Source organism: Trachypithecus francoisi, unplaced genomic scaffold, assembly GCF_009764315.1.
Source record: "Trachypithecus francoisi isolate TF-2019V2 unplaced genomic scaffold, Tfra_2.0 Lachesis_group16, whole genome shotgun sequence".
NCBI classification, from domain to species: Eukaryota; Metazoa; Chordata; class Mammalia; order Primates; family Cercopithecidae; genus Trachypithecus; species Trachypithecus francoisi.
Window position 1 is genome coordinate 57,420,351 of NW_022681461.1, and position 25,231 is coordinate 57,445,581.

A 25,231-nucleotide genomic window follows, 5' to 3' on the forward strand; every position below is an offset into this window, starting at 1 on the left:
GGCAAGGGGAGGGAGTTCCCTGACCCCTTGTGTTTCCTGGGTGAGGCGACACCCCACCCTGCTTTGGCTTGCCCTCCATGTGCTGCACCCACTGTCTAACCAGTCCTAATATCAGCTGGGTACCTCAGTTGGAAATACAGAAATAACTTGCCTTCTGTGTTGATATCTCAATGCAGAAATAACTTGCCTTCTGCGCTGATCTCTATGGGAGCTGCAGACTGGACCTGTTCCTGTTTGGCCATCTTGCCAGCCACCCATGTGTTTTCAAATGAACTTTGAATTAGTTTTTGTAGAATTAGCAGTTTTCCCTTTATTTACCTGTTCTAGGACCATTGCAAGACAACCTATTAAAGAAATAAACCAAGCATTAAAAAAAGACAGATTAGATAATAGTTATATGTTTTTTATTTGTGACATTTGAATATCCAAGCTCACATATAACTGATTTCCTAAATATCCTTTAGTTTTATGTTGCTTTTCTAATTGATTTAAGTGTTAGTTTTCCTTATAGTCAAATGCTTAATACAATCATAAATGGAACTAAAAATATAGTAAACATTTTTTTCTGATGTATGTAAAAAAGATACAGCAAAACCCTGAAATCAGATCACTGTAAGCTAGTAAAACAGGTGAATTATTTGATTAGAAATGGACTCTTCTTTCATAAGTTATGCAAATCCTTATGTAGTCATTGAAAATTCTTACTCAGAATTAATACCTGCCCAGAGGGAAATAGCCTATTATAAAAGCTTTTTGTTAATATATTTTCTAAGGCAGGAAAACAATCATTATTTCCAAACACACTTTGTTTGTCTAATTCTAGGAGAGAATCAACAATTTCTTCAAGGTCCAAAATGATAAGAACAAGAATGACAACAGTGTTAACCAAATGATGCCTCCAACCCCTTTTAGTGATTGTGCCTAGGTACACATTTCCTCAAAGATAATGGCCATACTTTTCCTACAATGCTTTTGTTTTTGTTTTCTCACAGTGTGATACTCATGGAGTATGGAAGGGACATAAGGTTTAGAGACCATAGGAAGCAATTTGCTTCCATCAATGACCAGAATGATGGATTGACATAAATCAGCACAAAAAGATAAGAGTAATTCTATTCAGGTCCCTTAATGTTTTGCCAATTAAAGGGGTAGTTCAAAAAAAAAAAAAAAAGAAACAACAACAGTGTAATCTTTAGCAGGGATGTTAAAGGTAAGAAGTCAGGAAGATAAACCAAAATGATTGAATATGATAAAGAATTTTGCATGGCAATTAAAATAGAAAACCTATAAATGTAGAAAAAGCGGGTCTGGACTTAGCAAAGAGACAATATAGTTTGGAGAAGGCATGAAATAAGTTCTCTTCATGTTCACTGCTGGTAACATCCATAACAGAGAGTGATGTGGAGAGCTTTGGGAAGGTTTCACGTTGAGTTACATCAGTGGTCAACAATGGAGCAACAAGACTCCGTAGACGATGCCACCCTAGGAGAACTGCAAGGGAAAGGAGGCTGAAGCACAATTGGTAATAGCCTTCAGATATTTAATGGATATGCAAATAAAGCTCTGATTAATTATATTTTCACTTATCTTATTATATATCATCTTTGGACCTTTCTAAAAGTGGGACACTAGAAAAGGTCTACTGAAACTCAAAGAGAATACTTCAGCTCGAGTTGAATGAACTCAAGATGTTGTGGAGAGTTCAGTGGGTTGGTTATACCAAAGAATGCTATAGCATTTCCATGCCTGAAGATCTGTAAGAGGAGTATAATTTTTTCACCAGGGAAGTTACTGATGGTTTGAGAGATAGAAGGAATTGATTAAGAAATCTCTCAAAGTTTCTTCCACTTAACCTGGCTCTGAGACTCTGGGTCTTTGGAAATGAGAAAATACCCAGGGAAGAGAAAAACGAACAATTTAAGAAACAGGAAATGACTCTAGATCAGTATTTCTCAATGATAGCCATTTAAGACATTTTCTTCCTAATCATCTCTCCCTTGCACCATCACCACGAAATTTTAATACCACGTAAATACTTTGTATCTGTTTATGTACTTGTGGTCCTTTGGAGGGTCATAACCCACCGTACTATCTAAGGGTTTTCCCAAAGAAACCAACTGACAATTAGGGAGTGTGTGCTCTCTATAAATAAACTATGGGCCCAAATGGGAGGTCACTGAAGATGGGAGAAAAAATAAAAGCGTTGAATATTTCACCTCTGGCTACAGGGAATATACAAATCCTCACTTGCTCACGTACTCACATACTGCCTGCACATGAAAACTTCCTTCTTCCCCTCCCTCCTGTTATATGGAAAGGAATGAATGTTTTGCTACTGCTATATCATCTGACTGCAATGACTATAATATTTTGGGGAACCTGGACCTCCTTGAGAACATTAAGAAATCAATGTATGTATGCACAGCCTCACACTCTATAAATGTACGTGTCCTGAATTTCAGAGCTTAATAATGAATTATGGAACTTGATAATGATTGGATTAGGCAGACAACACCTGATCAGTCCTAATATCAGAAAAGAGACAAATAGACACTATGTGCTTCCTGAGCTGGGGCAGTAGGAAGGAAACAACATCACACATGTAGTTGTCTTGGAAAAAAACATGTAACCTGTATCTCGTAATGAGGAAACAATCAGTAAAAAAGTCTAGATTGTGGGACATTCTACCAACTTGCCTGAACTCTTCAATAATGTCAGTGTCATGAAAGACACACCACACACACACACACACACACACACACACTGCACATCATACACAAACACCATCCCATCACCCACCACTCAGACACACACAAAAGGGCAACTCTAATCGATTAAAGGAAACAAAACAGAATGACAACTACAGGTGACGTATAATTCTTGATTGAACCTTGGATTTTAAAATAAACAGCTAAAAGGATATTTTGGGGACAACTGGAGAATTTTGAATATGGATCATATATTAGATTTATACAGTATCAGTGTTCAGTTTCATGGGTGGGAAAATATTGCAGATTTATAGGACAATGCTCTTATTAAAAGGAAGAATATGATGAAGTATTTTACATTTTCATGATGTCTGCAACTTATTTTCAGAAGGTTCAAGAATAAGAATGTGTATTTACAGTGAGAAAGAAAATGTGAGGCAGGTGCGGTGGTACATGCCATAATCCTGGCTACTCAGGAGGCTAAGGGGGAAGATCACTTGAGGCAAGGGGTTCAAGGCCGGCTTGGGTAAAACAGGGAGAGACCCCTTCTCTTAAAAAAAAAAAAAGGAAGAAAAGAAAACAAGGCAAAATGTTAACAACTAATACACTAAAGGCTGTAAGGGTACTCACTATTATCTTTCAACTTTGTAACTTTTACTTAAAAATTTCCCAAAATTAAAATGAAAGTAGAAAAAGAAGGAGAGTAGGACAGGTTAGGAAGATGAAGGAGGGTTGTCAGTCTCTGACCCAGAGGGCTGAAGCTCCATTTATAACAGAGATGAACAGTTAGATGCCGTCAAGCCAAGGAGATAAAAATTGACTGCAGAGATTTTCTTCAGAATGTGCCAAAGTTCTGTGGGAACAGGAACATTCTGTAATTAAAAAAAAAAAAAAAAAAAAAAGAGTAGTTTGCCAGAATTTACCCTAGTTCATTAATGCAATTAACAATATAAGCAGGAGGAAATTGTTCCAAGAAGCTTAAAAACACTTGGATTTTTAAATTGAGTGGAAATTTCATATGCACAGTTAATACAAAATAACCTTAAAAAGAGTGAATAAACAAACGTCTCCAGATTCCAGCCTCCTGCTTGATTATGCATTGCTGAAATGTAGAAACATATTCAACTTTTTAATGCGAAAATCCTGTGGCGTTCCATGGTGCACAGCTACAGAGTTCCTCCGGGGCATGGGTTTCGTCGTCACCTCTCTGTCCCACTGTACTGCATTCCCATCTGGTAACTGCGTATTACAGACGCTGGGACTTAGGGGCTCTTATTTCTGTTCTCTGGATCTCTATGATGGTCAGATATTCTTTGGGCCAAAACTGATGTAAGGAAAAAACTTTGCCTATTTTGTACTCTCAAAGCTACTTTGAAAGGAGGAAAAAAGTATGTTAATTGTTGACCGGCGCACAGCAACATGGTGAGGTAGCAGCAATTGGATTCCACGAGATGACCTTTATGAGACACAAAGCAAGGTTCAGGCTGCTTGGTTAGGTCAACAGAGAATGCCACTGTACCCACAGAGACAGCCCTTTCTTAGCTTGGACAAAGATTTCATGATTCTAGGCTTTTGTGGCACCCACAGATGGCTTTAACACATTATGTATAATAAAACAAAATCAGAGTCATTCAGTTATTCTTTAATCATTATTACATTAAAATACACTAATACATTCTTATCTACTTCCCTCCACCAACAAATATTTTGCTAAATTAAAAGGATCACTGGAAGTATTATGACCCCCTCATCACAGGCAGTCAGAACCACCACAGTTTTGTGAATGAATCAGAGAAGGCAACATTTCATCAACGAAAACTCATTTAAGTTTCAAAAGGCAGGATGTAGTACAGAATGCATTATTCTGACTGTCTTCTGGAATAGAAAAATTGGAAAGGATGAAAGAAGGAAGTTAGCTCCAGCTCCACCGTTACCTTGGCAACCATGGCACAATCACAGGAGCAGACATTAATTTTGTGCTGTAACATAACGTGGCAGAGGAGTGGGGAGTGTGGAGTGGGGAGAGAATGACGGCTGGGTTTAAATGCTCAGAAGGCCAGTGGGGAGGGTTACAAGTCAGTCATCTGGGTGTTAAATCTACACGTACCAAATAACCAATTTTACTTTTATTTTTTCACTGAAATGTTAGTATTATGTAGAGACAGCCACGACTCCCTGCTCTTTAATCAAGGACAAACACTGCAGTAATCATGCCCAAGGCTCCCGCTGATCATTCTTAGTCATTTAGGACTTTTATTATTTATTTCTCTCCTCTGGGAAACAGGAAAGAATATCTTCAACTGAAGAGACAAAGAATGACGGTGGTTATAAAAAATACATTCTGATCAGGTGAACTGGTAACTTGTCAGCTTTACGCTAGTAACCAGTCTCTTCCCTGCAGTTAGAATGTGAAGACCCTGTTTGGGGCAGAGACAAGCCACCCCATGGAGTGTCCCTGATAAAACTACTTATTAGGGAAATACTACGGATGCCTAGGCAGGGACAGTAGGGGGTGTGGGGGATGGGGGATTCAGGTCTCTCAGAGCTCCACAGCCCTGCAGTGTTAAACCACAGACCAGAGCAGGAGCTTTGAGAGACCTGAAAGGAAGGTTTATTGCATAAAAACTTGCTGCACATCCAGAGGTCCAAAATTCACCCGGCACTTAGAAAACCAATCACAGAGAAGTCGGCCAGCTGACAAGACAGATAAGTGGAAAAATACAAACAAGCATCTCAGTCTCAAAACCTGAATTCCAGTAAAGCTTAGGTGGCAGGTCACAGGCAGAACTGTGCCATGTGTGGAAGTGCAGAGGCTTCCTCGTGGACAATTCCCCAGCCAGAACAATCAAGGGACTGGTCCTTCTTTCACGTTGTGATCTGCTTGGTCCACAGGTCTGGGCGAGCAGCACTCAGAAGGTTAAGAGCACACAAAGTGAGTGGGGAATGTCTCTCAGGAGTCACTGCTTGCCTCCACCTCTGCTGCTCCTGGGAGTAGGTGTGTCATTTAAGCCAGGGTGGTCCACCTCCTGCCCGCTCAGGGCTCCAGGAGGAAACAGCTTTCCTTTCTTCCAAAGGGTGAGGTGAAGCATTAGTGACACATCCTGCTCGTCATCTCTTTCTGGAAAGCAAGGGGAAAAGGATGGTTAGGAGAAACTAAAAGCAGAGCAACGATTTGATGAAGGATCCTGAAAATGCTCTTGGAACCTCGAGAGCCTGTAAATGAAAGGTTGCAAGCACGGTCCATGAATAAGGCTTAGCATGAAGATATGTTCTGTTTGGTCTGCAGATTTTTTTTTTTTTTTTCCATTAAGGCACTGTTTAAAAATTTGACTCTTGTATCAAAATTCAGGTTGCTTGCTTTTTCTGAGAAATTGCAAGATTTTGCAGCTTCTGAACAACTGGAGTTGAAGGATGGTTGTCCTCTTCAGCAGGAGAATTTGCTTTCCAGTTTGTCCCAGTCCCTGCCACTCCCACCTGACTTCCCAACAGGAACCATGGAGCACTTATGAACTGATACAGTAATTGGATTGGGACTGCTAGTTTTCTTCGAGTAGGGAAAGATTTCTTTTAAGTTTCAATCAAAGATGGAAAAATAAAGGATACGTGGGTATAAGTCAAGAAAAGCAGGAAGGAGGACTTTTTTTTTTCTTTTTTTCTCACTCTGTCGCCCAGGCTGGAGTGCAGTGGCGCGATCTCGGCTCACTGCAAGCTCCGCCTCCCGGGTTCACGCTATTCTCCTGCCTCAGCCTCCCGAGTGGCTGGGACTACAGCCGTCCGCCACCGTGCCCGGCTAATTTTTTGTATTTTTAGTAGAGACGGGGTTTCACCATGCTAGCAAGGATGGTCTCGATCTCCTGACCTCGTGATCCGCTTGTCTCAGCCTCCCAAAGTGCTGGGATTACAGGTGTGAGCCATCGCGCCCGGCCGACATTTTTTTTTTTTTTTAATAGAAATGAATAATACACCAAAGTGTCTGACGTGCATCACCTGCCTGGCTCTTGTGGGTATTTATAGATCCCAAATGAGCCATCCTTTCTCTTCCCCTGGGGCTCTGCACAGGTTGAGTCTCACGCCTATGGTCTGCTGCTACCACATCCTGCGCCTGACCCTTTTCATTTGTCAAATTGCCATTCATTTTTCCACCTCAGGTAAGGTGACTTCTATCTGCTGGGAGACCTTCCCGCACTCCTGCCCCACTCGCTGTGGACATAGCCACTCTCTCCTCCTGTGCACACGTTGATTCTTACGTGTAGTGTATGAATTTGTACATTTCTGTGTGTGTGTGTGTGTGTGTGCTGGGGCTCTGGGCATGTCTGTTGGCCCTGCTAGACTGAGAGCTACTAAGTGCCAGGAAAAAGCAGCACTCATTGACTCACCCCATGCACTTTCATCTTTGTATCCCCCGCCCCTGGCACTGTGCCAGGGTAGTGGCTCCTCTTTCATCTCCGAGGATGGTCTGAGGAGCAGGCTAGTAATGAGCCCTGTGCCATTTAGCATCTTGAGAAGACAAGTTTAATGTCATTTTAATTAGACGAATGATCTCCTTCCAAGTTCCACCTGCTGCAGAGCTGACTGCAGCTGCTACATCTCTTGCATACTGACCTGGACTGCCATACCTGATATAATAGGAAACATCGAGAAAAAGGAGCCTGAGCGTGCGAGTGCCCAGGTGTTCAGAGAAGCTTCCTATTCGAAAACCATACAGATGTGCTGGTTAAAGAAATAACAATAGACAAGGTAGAATCTAGGCATTTTTGCATCTCTGTAATTATTAAATATAGGCAGTTATATATATATGTGTGTGTGTGTGTGTGTATGTGTGTATAATTTTTAAAACTTTTTCAATTTTTTATTTTTTTGATAGGGTCTTGCTGTTGCCCAGGCTGGAGTGTAGTGGCAACAGCTCATTGCAGCCTCAATCACTCGGGCTCAAGCTATACACCCACCTCAGACTCATGAGTAGCTGGGACTATAGGCTAGTTTTTAAATTTGTTGTATAGACAGGATTTCACCATGTTGCCCTGGTTGGTCTCAGACTCCTGAGCTCAAGCCATCCACCCATCTTGGCCTCCCAAAGTGCTGGGATTACAGGCGTGAACCACTGCACCTGGCTTTTGACTTAATTTTGATGACAGAGACGAGGAAAACAAGATGGAAATGCAACAAGTGCATGCGTGTGTGTGTTTGAGAGAGAGAGATAAGAGAGGGACAAAAAGAGAAGGAGGGAGAAAGTGTGTTCATGGAATAAACAGAATTTTAGCTTTATTAACTTAATTATTTGTAATAGGTCAGTACTTTTGGAGAGAAAGAAGCTAGCAATTGTTAAGTACCTATAAAATGCCAGGTCCTTTGGGGGTGGTTATACCATTGCGTCTGTGTAACTCTAAGACAGGGAACTACGACCTCCATTGGACAGAGGAAGAATCCCAGTTTCAGAGCCGAAGCTATTTGCTCAAGGTAAATGGGTAAGGTACAGAATGCTCAACAGTAACCGCTGCTTTTATTAAACAGAGGCTTGCTGTTTGCCAGTTCCAGTGTCTACTGCTCTACAGATATTACACTTTGTGAAGTAAGATTTGCCATCTCTACTGTACTGATGAGGAAAACTGCTCAGGGAAGGAGGGTACCTTACCAGGTCACATAGGAAGTTGCAGGCCTAGGGTTTAAACTCAGGTCTATCTGACTACAAAGGCTTGCTCTTTCTACTATACCATGTGATTGTAGGTAAAAGCCTCTAAGATATTCTTATGAATATGCAATCGGATAATACTGACATATATTAACTGACATATATAATTATAGGTGGTTGCAGTTGTTCATGAATTTTCAAAATGCCACAGATATTTTCTTTATCCAGACTGACGCCAGTTTGAATTATAGGCACAATGGGCAGAACAATTATTCCACTGAGAGACTATGGACACTAGAAATACGGAAGAGTCTTTTTTTTTTTTTTTAAGCAGCAGATTAACAGTTTCAGAGAGGACAGGGGACTTATTCAAGGTCACTGAGATGCAGGATAAAAACTGTTTCCTGGGATGCCTCTTAAATTCATAAAGGGAATGTATGGTTGAAATAGCAGATCAGAAACTTCAGGAAAGACATTTGAGTTGGATCCATCCTTCAAAGCTCTACAAGACTCTGCAAGCTGTATGCTAGCACTTGCCCACTTGGTGGAGCCAATGAGCTGTTTGAAAAAAAAAACAACTCGTTTAAATAAATAGCCAATGCTAGGTTCCATCGCTTTCTTCATCGGAGCCCTCCCGCAGGCATCTAGCAGGGCCAAACGAATTCTTCCTCTCTAGAGTGTGGCCAAAATAACTTCTACCCAGGGTGCTCTTTACAATGAATTTGCCATTGCTGGAGTTACTGAATGTCCTATGATGTATTAAGGCAGGCCACTAAAGAACCCCAAAACGTGTACTAAAAGGCTTCCGCAGAGGTGATGAGAATCTCCTGAGAAAGTTCCTGGAGACTGTGCTTGGCTTGTATATGAAGATTTTTTTAAACACCTGAATTTTTCAAAATGTGTTCTTAACAGGAGAGTAAAGTAGAATCTCGGTGGTGGTCACTCAGTTTCATTTGTTTTACAATAAAGCAGTAATTGATTCTATGAAGTCCCTCGTTCTCCACTGTCAACAAAACAAATTTCATCCTCTGAAGCCTGTCAAAGACAGAGGACCCACCACCCACTGCTCACCTCCTGCTGAATTCCCTCCCACTCACCGCACCAGCCAGGCAAACTAGACTTCTCCAGGTCTCCAACTGGCCAGTTTCTAGTGGTTTCTTATATCTGGTAAATGTTTTCTGCCCTTCTCTGCCTGGCAAATTTTGACATCCTTTAAGATGCAATTTTCAGCTCCTTTCTTGGGTATCTCCATCACTTTGCACACATTTGCATTACATCACATTGGAATTCGTCATTTCAGTTTTGCCAGAATCTGAGAAGAACCATAACGTTTTTTAGTATATTAATGTATGATGGATATTTTATTTAAATTGCGTAACAGGATGTATTGTTTGGTCCAGTTATTTTGAGAAAAAAAATAAACAAAAATATGGGTCCAATATGATAAATTTATCTTTGGGTGAATACAATTGTGTATGTTTTCTATTTCTAATTTTTTTTGTCCTTTGCATAGTCTGAATTTTTAGATATTTTTGATATGCATGAATTTTTTTCTAAGAAAACAAGACCGGTTATTTAAAAAACAAAAAGGAAAGTAGACAGAGATTCCAAACTGAAATCATATTTCACTTTAGAAATGAAGTTAAAATGGCATTTGCCTAGTTTTTGTGGGGATGGTGGGGGTGGATGAAATCAGCCTGTCTTTTACATAAGATACTCAATTTTTTTCTGTTCTGATCTAAACATTTTTTAAATTTAAATCTTCTTTATGCACTTGTTAGCAATTGGAAGAAGTTTTTGATAGCCATTGAACAAACCTCTGTGAACTCTGAGACTCAAATCTTACTCTGATCTCAGTGTAGCCATTTTTATAACTGGTAGTTAGTGGAGGGGTAGGTAATAATGATTCAGAGAAGTAAAATGACTTATTCCAAGTCACACAAACACTCTCTGACTTAGGCAAGACTACAAGGAAATCAGCGCTCTCAGTTTACTGTACTACATCATCACACATTTTAGTAATCTAATTTTCTTTTATTTTGTTGAGACGGAGTCTCACTCTGTCGCCCAGGCTGGACTGCAGTGGCACCATCTCAGCTCACTGCGAGGTCCGCCTCCTGGGTTCAAGCAATTCTCCTGCCTCAGCCTCCAAAGTAGCAGGGACTACAGGCGCCCGCCACCACGCCCGGCTAATTTTTTGTATTTTTAGTAGAGATGGGATTTCACTGTGTTAGCCAGGATAGTCTCGATCTCCTGACCTCATGATGCGCCTGCCTCAGCCTCCCAAAGTGCTGGTATTACAGGCGTGAGCCACCGCGCCTGGCCCAAGAAGCTAATTTTCATGTGGAACATATAAAGAAGAACACTTGATGTTTACTAGGGGTCAGTCATCATGCTTGCACAGCAATTTTAATAAGTTAACTCTAGGTATTATGAAACAAGAGCCAAAAAGCAATGACATCATCACAGAGTCATAGGCTGCTGCTACAGCTGGGAGGAAACATGGGTGCCACCTATCCAACAGTTTAATTTCAGAGATGTGGCAACTCAGACCATCAGAAAGAAGTGACTTCCCTAATGTGGCAAAACTAATTAGTGGCAGAACCAGGACTGCTGGCCTGTGGGCTCTCTGACTTCACATTGATTCGAAGGAGGCAATTTGTGTAAACAAGGATTTCTTAGAGCTGGCTTGATGTGCTGCAGGTAAAATCTTTATCATCTTACAGTGCTCCTAAACTCCATTAATGGCTTTTGATAGTTTTCAAACCAAGTCTCCACCGTAACATACGATGTTCTTCCTGATCTGGACTCTTTTCAGGCAACTCAACCTCATCCCCCATCAGTGGCCGACGCTCCTTCTCGCCCATGGAACCCACAACAACTCCATACACATGCTCCTCTCTTCCCAGAATACCCTTCTCCCATCGCCAACACCCTTTAACACTCTCGACCAGCTGTCATCTCCTTAGGGACACCTTTTTCTACCCTCCCACCCTGTCCCCAAGGAATCCTAGGTGCTCCTCTTCCAGATTCCCTCAGTGCCCATGGTACCTTTCCCACTGTTCTGCGACTGTTTATCACATTCCTGGTTTCGGCACCAGGCTGCTCTTGAAGACAGAAACCCTATCTTGTATTTGTGTGGACCCTGGTGCTCAAGACCTGGCACATACTAGGTGCTTAAAAAATATTTAATTAAACTGAAATCCAACAAAGAGGAACACTTACTAGGTCTACAGACCCTAGTAAAATGAGAGGTGGAAGGAAACACGCATTTCATACCTACAATGGTGAAGGCACTTAGACTTACTTTGTGCGCTTTCTCACAACTTTATGAACTAGGCTACTTTTGCTAATTTACAGATGAGGAAAAGGAGGCCCAGAGATTTGAAGTAACTTGCCCAAGTTCACCCAGCTAGTCAGTGTAAGAACAATGATTTAGTGGACTCAAAACCAAAAATAAGCAAACAATACTCTGCTTTCATTACCCTGCTGGACGGAGGAGTGAAAGAAAAGGAGTGAGGCTTTTTGTTTCTGTTGTAAAATATATAAGTGGGGGAAAAGCTACCACAGCAGCATTTCAAAACCCATGTCTTCTTTAAATCACCAGCTTCCTGCTAACTCTGAGACACCAGGAGAAAGGGGGAGGAAGAAATACTTGAAACAAAAAATAATCAAGGAAGAAAAGCAGCACGAAGAGATGTAAAAGACTCCGCAGTGTGGTAAGGAGCAGAACTCTTGGTGCTGGAAACTTTGGAAAAATGACCTTTATATACATGAACTCCTGCCCCTAGTAACCACCATTAAACAGCCAATGGCTTAAAGCGGGGCAGTGAGCAGTACACGTCTCTCAGGGCCACATCTGACATTATGTTGTGTACTTCTCAGTGCCCATTTTTAAGCCATTGGATGTTTAATGTTGGCTACTAGGGGGAGGAGTTCATGTATATAAAGGAAATCGGGCTCTCCTCTAACACAGCGCGCCTGCACACATGTATAACACATGTGCACACATCCCTGAAGTAACGAAAATAGAACAGAAAGTAGGAGAGACTCATCTCCCCCAGCACCTTCTCCAATAATGCAGCTTCAACAATACATTTTAAAAGTAAAATCAAATGTGATTTTGCTGAAAAGACATGAGGAAAGCGGCGAGTCCCCTGGAAAAGGCCGTCAAAAGGTGTTGCTCATTTCACAAAGTGCCTCCCTGTTCATTAATCAGCAGTGCAGCCTCAGTCCCAGCTACCAGCCCCATGCTGGAGCTTGGCCCTGTGGCCTGTCGTCAGCCCCATCTCTGCTCAGATAGGGACACACCTGGAAAAGTGCAGCAGAAGTACAGGAGCCACATTTCTGGCTGGGCTGGGGGTGGACAGCACCAAAACCCTACAACTGGGAACAGTTCCATTCCCCAGAGCAAGGCTCAGGCCCTCTAGGGGTAGAGGCCAGGTCAGAGAGAGGACTTTCTTGATGCCTTTCATCTCACAAATTCTACTTCTTAGAGACTTAAACATCTCCAGATTGCACCCATATTTCATTTGCTTCTTCTGTGATGGGTGTGGATTGAGAACATTGACCATCTTGAAAATTCCCTCTCTCATGGCTTTCCCCTGCCCTTTCCGCCTCCATTCCAAACAGCTGTGCTGGCGAGGTCTCTGCCAAGGTTTCACGGCCCCCTCCCAACAGGGTCCTCAGCTCCTGCCAGCACTCACTTCCCTCAGGCCACGTTTCCACACTCAATGTTACACCAACATTTTGCTATTTCCTTATCTCAAGATCTAACCCACTTATAGCAAAAGCAAGTCCCTCTGGACTGGGTAGTTTTCCTGGGGAGTGATGAGGATGAGACCAAAGAAAATAAGCTGGCATCAGCAAAGGATTCAGGTTCTCAGCTATACCGCGTGGGCCCATTTGAAATCATCTCAGACTGTAGACAGGGACAGCAATCAGTGAGGTTTCTTCTAGTGTCGTGGCACTATGAGAGGCATGGTGATACTGCTGTCAAAAGAATCCCAAGGCAAGGGCAAGTGTGTTTTCAGGGGCTGTGGAATCAGAGGCAGTGGTATTGTGGTAAGGCATTCGATGATCAAAATCAAAACCAACTGTTCTCTCCGAATCGTCCAGTTTGAAGGGCTCAGAATTCCCCATGGCACCATGCTGCCTGTGGTCCTAGAGGTAACAGCCACATGATTCCAGTGTGCACCGAGGCCCAGAAGCACCACTCTCTAATCCCTGCTGGTGTCATCAAGAGCACTGGCTGGAAAGGTACTGCTGAAGGTCTAGGGAGGAATAAAACTGTTTTCCTGCATCTCCATTTCCTACCAGATCAAGTCCTCCACTTCCCATGACTTGCAAGGATTTCTGGATCTGCTTCCCGCCCCTGTCTGCCGCCTTGCACACACCTTGCTTCTGTGTATCCTGCATCTTTGCATGCTTGTTCCTTCTGCATGGAGAGCCCTATTTCCTTGTTTCGTCCAGAGCACTCCAGTTCCTCTTTCCCAGTCCAGCTTGGGTGTGGGTGAAGCTTACAAGCCGCCAAGATGGGAAACAGAGCAATTCCCAGAAAGGGAGCAGAACTCTGGGTGTGATGAAAGAGAGAAAGAGGATCCCAGCAGGGCCCCAGAGCTGGTTGCTAAGAATTTGCCCTGGCAGCCGGCTCTTCTTCAGATGGGGGTGCCGTTCTACTTTGAAGGGTAGTGTCTCGCTTCAAGGAAGACCCAGGAAAACCATCAGGCTGCTTGCTGCAGGGAAATCTCCAGAAAAACAGAGAAGAGAAAAAAAGAAAAGAAAAACAAACAAGCAAATACAAAACATCCCAAACAACTCTCCAGCCAAGTCCATGTGCAAAGCGGGAACTGTGGAAGGTGGGAACAACAGCAGGGCAGCTCTTGCCCGGCCTCGGGCACAGGGAGGCCACTGCGTCACTGTCGGGACCACAGCTGTCCAAACGAGGCTGGCTCCCCACTTCCTGTGGTGTTTCTCTTTTCGCTTTCTAGAATCCAAATCGCTGTATGTATCAGAGGAAACAATGGCCTTTTCCCAAATGCCTTGGCAACTCCAGGGGAAGGACCCCTCCCACCCCGACTCGGGTGGACAGGCAGGTAACTCCACAGGTGGGGCCTCCTGGGGCATGACTGTCTAAGGATCCCTCAGTTGCACCCATGGTGCAGAGTGAGGGTGAGTCCAGGACTGCTTAATCTGCTTTTCTAGACCATTCCCTGCTGTTTCTGTGAGGCTGTGGAGGGAGTGCTGCAGGTCAGGGATCCCTGGGAACCCTCAGGGACAATCTTCCTGCCATGCCCTCCCCCGAGGCTCAGGGCACTTCATTCTTGCCCTCAAGGCCTTTTCTGCAGTGGTCAAGCCAGTGGGGCTTCCTGCCTGGAAGCTTGTTTTCAGAGGAGGGTAAAGGGACCAGGAGTCAAGGGTGGATTCCTTAGGCGAAGTTCAGGCATGAGGCCTAAACATTTTTTTAAAAATTATTTTTTTTGTAATGTAGTTGTGTCTGTTTCATAGCATTTGGGAGAGAGAATTCCAGTAGGGGCTGACATCAGCCACCTCAAATTTGTTTTGGAACTAGGCTTTATCGGTGTAAATAACTTGAGAAATGAACGAATGAATGAATGAAGCTGTGCCAGGTCACAAGAGTCAGAGTGAACAAGATGGGGCAGTGATAAGAGAGCGATAATTAACCAAAGTGTCTTGTGTTCCGAATAAAGTAGTTCCTATCATTTCCTGTACCTTTTCTGTGTGCCAGGCACTGCGCTCAATGCTGGACATCATTTCATTCAGTCCTTACATCAGTCTTATGGGGTAAGTGGTATCATCCTTATTTTACAGAGAGATAGTGGAGGTTAAGTACCTCGGCCATGGTCACATCACTAGTAATTACCCTGGCCAAGGTTGAAATTTGAAAATCCATCCCCCTAACCAGTCCACTATATCCTGAGCCATCGTGCTGAATATATCTTCATTCATATCTACACGTGCTGTTTCAGTTGAGTATCTGAATCAGCGGCCGTACCACACCAGCACGGGTCATGGGAGCAGGGACTCGGCTGGCGGGACCGTTCCCAGGAGGCCCACAACCAGGGCTGCTGTCTTCCTTTGCTAGCATCCCAAAGTCTGAATTCTTATAAGGTATGCAGGGCAGCCAGTCTACAAAAATATTTTTTTAAATTTCCCCAACTCTAAGCATACACAGGATCCAACCAGCAAACAGGAATTAGAAATGTTCTTTCTGCTCTCTTTTAGGAATGTGGGTGGCAAATAAGCCAAATGAAATAAAAATAGAAACGAGGCAGGCCAGACTTCCCTAAACCACACAGAACAATATTTATTTGATTAATTCTGTTCCTAAACAATAGCCCACATTACTGACACGGAGGGCGTTTCCACGATGGAGGGGTATGTGTGCGTGCATGTGTGCACATATGTTCAGGCTCCCAAGTGCACGTGTACATATGTATGGCTAGATAAACACACATACTCGCCACCCATGGAGAATATTTATTCATACTGATACAGGAATCAAATTGTTCTTCTTTTTCCAAACCCTGCAAACATTAAAAATAAGTCACTTTATGTAAACATATTCAGCCTCCTGATTTACATTGTTTCTTATAAAGACAAAGCTGCACATTTTTGAAGTTCTCTCATTTAACCACAGGAGATGGGTTACAGACACAAGGTGGGTCGCCTCACAGTGCATCGTGAAAGCAAGAGCATTAATCAAAACTGTTTGTGGTCACTGTATCTCTGCAGATCCCCGCCCCAGAGCCCCACAGCCCACCCCGCCATTCTGCAACTCTGTGCTTTTTTAGCGCCCTGCCTTGCTCTGTGGATCCACCTACCATGTCCTTCCCACCCCATCCACCTCTCTGGTGCACTGATGGGACAGCAGATCCAACCTGATTTCTGCTCAGAGTGATGCTACCTGTGATCAAAGGAACCTGTGATTTCTGCTCCGAGTGACACTAAGATCTCTGACATTTGGCTGCTGCTCCCCACTCCTTTCCTCCTCCGTTGCCCAACTTCTCCAGAGCCCCCATGGAGGTCTGCATAGCTGGCAGGGAGTCTGGCTCCCTCCTTCTCATACCCAGCATTTGTCAGCACAGCTGGACTGGTTTCTGGCAGATGCTGCTGCTGCCCCTTGTTCTGGGATGTGCAAAGGGTGACTGAGTGCACCCACCCGCTTTGAGGAATGAAACAGATTTCAGCATGGCCCAATGCCTCATGTAGGATTGTGCAGCTCCTTAAAGCCTGGATGTGGGAGGGCAGGGGAAGGAATTCTCTCATTTGCTTCTGTCATGCAGCCTTTCCATCAGGAGTGGGAGGGAAGGCACTGGCCGGTGAAGCAGAGAGTTCTGGAAACTCCAGGTTAGGTTGCAGGCATCAGAGTTGTATTTATTCTGAGAGAAGTTTAATGGGGTCAACTCTTAATGGCATTCAAGAAACGCTGAACAAACGGTTTGTCCTTTTAGAGGGGGTATTCTGAACTTTCAGGGCATGGGTCCCCAAAGGAAGAATTTACCTCCCCTGGGAAAACAAAGGATTCCATAGAAGTCGTTCAGCCGAGCTGAATTCACCACAGGACAGAGCTTGCCATTGCTTAATAAGACCTCCATTGTGTGTCCGATGAAAACATATGGGGAATGTACTTCCTCAGTGAGCCTGTAATTCAGGAAGTCTGTAGCTTCTAAGCAGTCTCACTCCTTTGGTAGGAACAAAGTGTTATTTTGATGGAGTAAATAGACCTGAAACAAAACTAAAATTTTCCTTTTAATACAATGAGATCTCTTGCTAGCAGTTTGACTACCACTTATTGAAACATGTTCTCAAGCTCTCACAGAAAGAAATTTGGTCTCGTCAGAGCCTCAGGAGCTGATCACCACTTTGTGCCCGACTCTGTCCTTGACTCTCAGGTCTATGGGGTGGCCATTATGCTTCCCCTAGAGAGGAACTGAAACTTGGAGAGGTTAGTGACTTGCCCAAGGTTACACGGTCAATACTCGGCAGAGTGCTAATTCAAACCAGGATATCATTTGGATCTTATCAACAGGCTTCGGAATCCTATTTTCTTTCTATATCAGGGAGCAGAAAATGACAGTTCATGGGTCAAATCCAGTCCACACCTGTTTTTGTATGGCCCATAAGCTAAGAGTGGTTTTTACATTTTTAAATAGTTGAAAAAAGAGAGAATATTTTATGACATGCGATTATTTTATGCAATTCAAATTTCCATGTCCATAAACAAATTTTATTGGAACAAGCCACACCCACTTATGGATGAATGCCTATGGCTGCTTCTGCACTTCCATGGCAGAGCTCAGCGACTGTGACAGAGCACGGCATTTAGCATGGAGGCCTTTTCAGAAAAGCTGGCTGACCTCGCGCTGCACCATGCCAATGCCATGACCAGCGAGACTCTCTAGTTTTAACCCACATGGTTATAAACAGATCCCCAAGCTGCCTTTCCAAAACTGACCTGGCAATAAATAGTCCAATATTTATTTAATCTATAAATAGTCCAGTCTTCTGTCTTGGGAGAACACTGATGTTACTTCAGTAGGAAAACACTTCTAAAACAAGAGTGGAGTGAACTCTACATGCCTATGGTCCCTTAGAACTAAACCTCTTTGGCTTTCAGAGTATGGGAGGAGACAAGTCCTTTTCTTTCCTTATTCTCAGACTCCCAGTGAATGATCCATGAAAACAATATGAATTTTACATATAGGAAATGTGCTTAATAAGGCAAAAGCATTTTTACTGTTAGGGCTCCTTCCTCACCTGTTTGTCTTTTATTATGAGGCTGGAATTTTAGCTTTTTTTTTTTTTTTTTTTTTTTAGCAATACAGGGCATTATATGCTACTGTTGTTACAATGTGGTTTGCTCTCAATATAAAAGGGAAATTGGGTAATGCATTGAAAATTGGTAGCAGCACTGGTTCAGTTCAAGAGAAATAAAGCAAGATATCCTTTTACTTCACATAATTTTTGTTCCCTATCCTGGCCTCACTTGCAAATCCTAAAGACCCAATTCGTATGTGAAGAAACAACAACAAAAACAAAAGTCCTATGGAGGGGTATTCTGAACTTTCAGGGCATGGGTCCAAGACACAGAGTTTGAAGCTAGATAGATGATGGTAATGGTTGCACAACAGTGTCAGTGCATTTAATGCCATTGAACTGTACACTTAAAAATAGTTAAGATAATAAATTTCCTTATGTGTATTTTACCACAATTAAAAAATTTTAGAAAAAAAACATAGCTATCCATTTTAGAAAAAAAATTTAAAAGCTTCAAGGAAGAAGATTTTTATACATAATTCCATCAGTGAAACAAAACAAAAATCCTTATAGAAGGAATTTTGAAAGATTTGAGGCTTTAGGTCGGGCGCGGTGGCTCATGCCTCTAATCCCAGCACTTTGGGAGGCTGAGGCAGGTGGATCACGAGGTCAGGAGTTTGAGACCAGCTTGGTCAAGATGGTGAAACCCTGTCTCTACTAAAAACACACAAAAAAATTAGGCGAGCACCGTGGTGGGTGCCTGTAATCCCAGCTGCTCAGGAGGCTGAGGCAGAAGAATTGCGTGAACCCGGGAGGTGGAGGTTGCAGTGAGCCGAGAGCGCGCCACTGCACTCCAGCCTGGGCAACAGAGCAAGACTCCTTCTCAAAAAAAAAAAAAAAAAAAAAAGAAAGATTTGAGGCTTTATTGGGACAAATGAACATTAGTGCATGTTCATGTGGGTGCTTGTGTATGTGCATGTGTCTTCAAGAAAACATCCATGCCCAACTAATTCAATTCCCTCTGTTATTGCTGTCAGTATTAGAAATAAAAATGAGAATTCTTCCATTTAGAATAATCTCCTTCTTTTAATGCAAAATGCCAGGTACCGTTGTGCTAGCAACAAAAAATAAAACAGAGTAACTATGTCTGAGAACCTATTATAAGTCCAACATCTTACACCCAAGGGAAAAAGCACAGCCACTGAGCACCTATGAAGATTCTTCTGCAGTATACGTACAAAGACTGCCGTAGCCGTCAGGGAAAGAGTGCGTTCCAAAGAAAGAGGAAACCACAACAGAAACCTTGAATTAAAAATGGAATTTAGATACTGGCAAGAGTGCCAACCTTAATGAAAAGTCTTTTTCTTCAATCACTAGGCTGTAAAATTAAAGCTGGATGTGGTCTAACGTCTTTTTTGAGTCTTGTGTATTTGCCAATGTTTTCTAGAGGTGAATAAGATGAAATCCCTTCTAGATGTGCTGTGAGCACTCTGGTCCTTTCCACCAGTTTCCCAGAGCAGAGGTGCTGCGCAGTGGGGTTTCTGAAGGCTCTACTGTTTGGAGTAGGCACATACAATAACAAAGCTGTTTATAGTCTCGGCCTGGCCGCGACAGGGTCAACAACCTATATGCCAGCTGGCGATGACACTAGTTGTGTCAAGTGAAGCCAATGACAAAGGAACAGCCATGCTCTGTCTCTTGGTGCCCACAGCAATACAGTCACTGTAGGCCAGCAACAGTGATCCAGTATGCAGCAGCATGGGGTGAAGCTGACATCAACCTAATAAGTGACCACTGTCTTGTCGTCTTCACTGAAACCCTGCATATGCCCCCCCCAAGCCTACACACAAACACTTTGCTTCATATGCTTGAAAGTTGTGGGCTTTCAGGACAAGGGAAAACTAAAAATTACTCTCTAAATGTGGGCACTGTGGATGTGTTGCCAGGTTGTAATGGGTCAGAACCTCTCCTGCCTACCACAGGCCCTGTATAAAGCATGACTGCAAACAGATGATCCCTAAGCAAACTGGACTCCCAGAAGGGGTTTGTCAGGCCTGTAGATTTAAAAATAAAATACAATACAAGAACCGCTGTAAGTAGTTGCTACCATTTAAAACTCTGGAGAATTCATCTAAAATGCTAGATTTCCAAATTCTTTTGATTTGGAAGCACTGGGCCTCTATGCCCGCCCTGAAACCATTAGTTGGAGTTGCACGGTGGTTGCCCCCACAGCTTCCTATTTCTTGCTACTCGCCGGTTAACTGATATTTGTTACCTGCCTGGCTCTGTTGACTTTGGGTTTGGCTCTTCTGATCCATGGTCATTAAACTCCTTGAGGGCAGTGGTCATACCTCTTGAGCTACACCAGCACCTAGGACTGGTTCCTTACTCCTGTTTCACCTGAGTCACTCAACTCTATGCACTATGTGTATTTCATGGGCTCAGGTATCTAAAGTGACTTGAGTGCTGAGAGAGGGAGAGAACTGGGCTCGTGGAGCTGGAGACCTTGGAAATTATCTAGCTGCTGCAGATCATCAGAATCTAGTTGAGTAAGTATGTCTCTAGGCAAAAATCCACCTCAAAATAGTTTCCTCAGCAGATACCATGCTATAATTTGAATGTTGGTGTCTTCCAAAATTCATGCTGGAACCTAGTACCCAATGTAATAGTATTAAGAGGTGGGGCCTTTTGGGAAGTGATTAAGTCACGAGGATTCCACCCTCATGAATGGGATTAATTTCCTTATAAAATAGACCTAAGGAGGGGGGCTTCCTTGCCCTTCTGCCATGTGAGAATTCAGTGAGAAGGCACTATCTTTGAGGCAGAAAGCAAGCCCTTATCAGATACCAAATCTGCTAGCACCTTGTTGTTGGACTTCCCAGCCTCCAGAGCTGTGAGCAATACATTTATGTTGTTTGTAAATTACCCAGCCAGAGGCATTTTGTTATAGCAGGTCTAGGAAAGGCTGTATCTGGGTTTTGGAATCAAACTGTATGTGCTCAACTCTTGGCTCCACAGAGCTGGGTGACATTGGACAAGTTATTTCACCTCCACATCTGATTTTCTTCCTCTTTATAATGAAGATAAAAACAGTATTTATCTCATAGAATCGTGTGCAGATTGAATGAGGTAATACATAAACACATTTCCTACAGCACTTGGCTCATAGCTTTACTTAAAAGTCTTCCCTATTATTATATCTTCTGAGCTGAACAAATGAAATGAAAAAATATATATAGTTATTACAGGCCATTTAAAGGTCTTCTGTGTGAAAATATTTTAATAAGACATGGACATACATCTCTACCATCAATCTCTATTTTAAAATTATACTATTAGTGGCTGGGTGCGGTGGCTCATGCCTGTAATCCCAGTACTTTGGGAGGCCAAGGTGGACGGATCACTTGTGGTCAGAAGTTCGAGATCAGCCTGGCCAACATGGTGAAACCGTGTCTCTACTAAGAATACAAAAAATTAGCCAGTTATAGTGGCACGCACCTGTAGCTCCAGCTACTCAGGAGGCTGAGGTGGGAGAATTGCTTGAACCCAGGAGGTGGAGGTTGCAGTGAGCCAAGACCACGCCACTGCACTCCAGCCTGGGCAACAGAGCAAGACTCTATCTCAAAATAAAATAAAATAAACAGAATTATACTATTAGAAATAAACAAAGTAAAAAGAAAGGCAGTGACAATCTATGTTATTCTGGATCCACAACATGCTAGAACAGGAGGGAATCTAAACTTATCCTAATGGATTTAAAACTTATTGTAGCAGCAGAAACCATTTATTTTAATGTAATCTTACACACATGCCATTCAAGAGAGAGATGTTACAGCTCAGGTTAGGTAAAGTCCCTGAACTGGGTTCCAGCTTCACCCAGGAAGTTATAGAACCTGTGTGCTAAGGGCCACAGTTTGGTAACTGCTGATCTTGGCTATGTCTTCTTATTTTTACCAGTGGGAAAATTAAGACCTTTCATATGTCTGCACATAGAAGAAGGCTCACACTGAGGACCAAGCCTGGCCTATCACTGTATCCTCAGCACCCAGCCATGTGCCTGGAGCATAGTGCCCTCATGGTACTGGGGTTTGCATGATGGGTGCCATAGCACAGGTGAGGTGCCAGGCTTCTGAAGTGCAGTCTTGGGGGATGGACTTCTAGGGTAGGGTGGTGATCGCTGCCAGCAGGGGGTGACAAAAACACCAATAGGTCTAGCCAAGGTGTTGCACGTAGGATGGATTCTGGGAGAAGGTATAGGGTTGAAGTAGGCAAGCCTAAGCTTATTAACTTACCCAGAGCAACTTCCAGTCCTACGAGCTCCATTCATGGCAAGTGCCCTAGGCAGGTGTACCATTTTTTATCTTTCATACTGTATTTTTACTGTACCTTTTCTACATTTAGATACACAAATACCATTATGTTACAGCTGCCTACAGTATTCATTACAGTAACACACTGTAAAAGTGTATAGCCTAGGAGCCATAGGCTGTACCGTATAGGCTAGGTGTGTAGTAGCTACACCATCTACTTTTATGTAAGTATACTCTATGATGTTCACACTATGACGAAGTTGCCTAAAGACACATTTCTCAGAAGGTACTTCCATCATTATGTGACACACGACTGTACTTCAGTAGAAAGACCAGGTTTCTGGAGTGGTGGAGGGCAAGTTACTGTGAATTGAAAGGGAAGTGAGAAAGTGTAGACAGTTGGCTAAACTGGCTTCTTTCAAGGAAGGGGAGGAAGAAGAAACCACATTGAGGTAATAGGAGTTTTCACGGAGTCAGATTTCTTGAGCAATGAGCTTTACTTTGCAGAGGTAGCAGACTTGTGCTATAGGATGTAGAAAATGGGAAAAGAAAGAAATGCAGAGGTCAAAGAAAAACATCACCAGTTTAAAAATGTTGGTCACTGTGGTGGTTTAAAAATATTTAAAAATTATTTAACATATGAAAAATTATTTAACATTTCTCTCTTCAAGAAATATGGCCAGGCATGGTGGCTCACACCTGTAATCTCAGCACTTTTGGAGGCTGAGGCAGGCGGATCACTTGAGACCAGGAGTTCCAGACCAGCCTGGCCAACATGGTGAAATCCCATCTCCACTAAAAATAAAAAAATTAGCCAGGCATAGTAGCACACACCTGTCATTCCAGCTGCTCTGGAGGCTGAGGCAGGAGAACTGCTTGAACCAGGGAGGTGGAGGTTGCAGTGAGCCAAGATTATGCCACTGCACTCCAGCCTGGGTGACAGAGCAAGACTCCGTCTCAAAAAAAAAGGAAAGAAGTAGACCTTAATTCTCCCTTCCTTTAGTGTGGGCTGGACTTGGTAACCTACTTCTCATGAATGGAAAGTGGGAAGAGGGTTGGGTTATCACTTCTGACTCTAGTCTGTAGAAGATACATGGTGGCTTCCATCTTGGTTGCCCTCTCTGGTATCAGGGCACTCTGGGAGTAGCCAGCAGGAACCTAATGTTTTGAGTGAAAGGTGTTCGTCTCTGAGACAGGGACAATTAAGCCTAGACTTGCAGGATGAGCAGGACTTAAGCTGACAACATGGAAGCCAAAGGACTTGTACATTCAATGGCCTGGAGGTGAGAGGACATGGCCCATTCAAAGAATTCTGGGAAGTTCCCTATGAAGCGATTTGCATATCCCTTTCTTCTTCCAGATCTGCCTCCATGCATTTATTCTTGTCTATTGGTCCATTTACACTTAGATGCACAATGTAATAGGACTCTATTAGCACCAACATCTTGGAATTAATACTAATTAGTATTATGTTCCAGTATAACATTATAGCTTAACTGGCTTTGCTGGTGGTTTGTATACCTCACCTTTATGTATAAAATTATTTCATAGGAGGAAGCGCTCCTAAGACCACACAAGTCCCTAGGCTAGGGACTGCCTGTAACCTGTCTTATCTTCATGCTTTTATTGTGGTGGGACAGGTGGGTGGTGGGAGAAAATATAGTGTTATGTTTCAATAAATAAAACCTTCCTTCATTCAAATCCCAAGTTAATACTCGCTTGACATTTTTGGAGCCAAAGAATCTAATCTTATCTGGCCGGGAAATTTAAACTAGTCTAGACCACACATAGCAGCCAAAATTTGGCAGGCTTATGTATGGGCATCAAGCCATACTGACTATTTATATTTTCATGTAAATGCTCATGAAGATGAATTAATCCCTGCTGTGACTGACATCCTGCAGCAATTTCCAACACTGCAGACAACATTAAAAAAATAAAAAAGTACAATTACTCTTTGGTGTCTCAGACTAACAGCTCCCCTAAGACACTGAGCAGCTTCCTGAGATGCAGGTTCTGATGGGAAATCTAGGGAGAAATGTTGAGCAGAAGGTACTGAGTTTTATTCATTCCTATCTATAAAGTGGGAGAGAAGTGGCTTAGCAAAGGGAAGCAACCATACCAGAGGGCTGAAACAATGAACTGAAATGCCTCTTGTGGCAGCATGGAGACAATGTGAACACATCCGGCAGCTATTTGTGGAGGGAGTGTTGTTAATAGTGGATTATAAAAAGTAGCCTTGAAGGTAGAGCCTTTGGCTCACTGGTGTCTGAGAGAATGTCCCACAATGATGAAAATGTTCAGTATCTGTGATATCCAATGCAATAGCCACTAGACACATGTGGCTTTTGAGCACTTAACATGTGGCTAGTAAGGCAAAGAAACTAATTTTTAATTTAATTTTAATCTAAGTGGTCACAAGTGGTTGAAAAAGCCTTTTCAAGTATAAGGTTTGATTTTTCTGATTATAAAAGTGATACATGTTTGTCACAGAAAACTTAGAAAGCCCCAAAAAGTTATACCAAAAAAAAAAAAAAAGCATTATCTATAATAATACCAAGAGAGAACCACTGTTGGCACTTTTTGCTCTATTTCCTTTATCATCTGTGGACATATGGTTAGTGATTTTCCAGTATAGTTTTAAATCCTGCTTTTATTACTTAATATTATATGCTAGCAGTTTTCCCATGAGAGACGTCTTCAACTACAACTGATTATATTTTAGGCCCTGAAATAAATCAGACCAATCTCATCTCTGACCAAATTAAAAATAAATAGAAACCCTAAAACAAAAGTGAACCACC

The 25,231-nt window shown here is 42.7% G+C and overlaps 1 protein-coding gene across 4 annotated transcripts in view; it reads right to left on the minus strand.

The window, feature by feature from the left end:
• Positions 1 to 247: 247 nt before the first annotated feature.
• The window catches only part of MOB3B (MOB kinase activator 3B), a 215,316-nt gene continuing 190,332 nt past the window's right edge, over positions 248 to 25,231 (minus strand). For 3 of the 4 annotated variants that reach the window (XM_033237525.1, XM_033237524.1, XM_033237526.1), the window contains exon 4: positions 388 to 5,826. In XM_033237525.1, the coding sequence (XP_033093416.1) occupies positions 5,797 to 5,826 (30 nt within the window). In that variant the 3' untranslated portion in view covers positions 388 to 5,796. Of the gene's footprint in view, positions 345 to 387; positions 5,827 to 25,231 lie in introns of those variants that run through there. The other variant, XM_033237527.1, reaches the window with a different exon arrangement.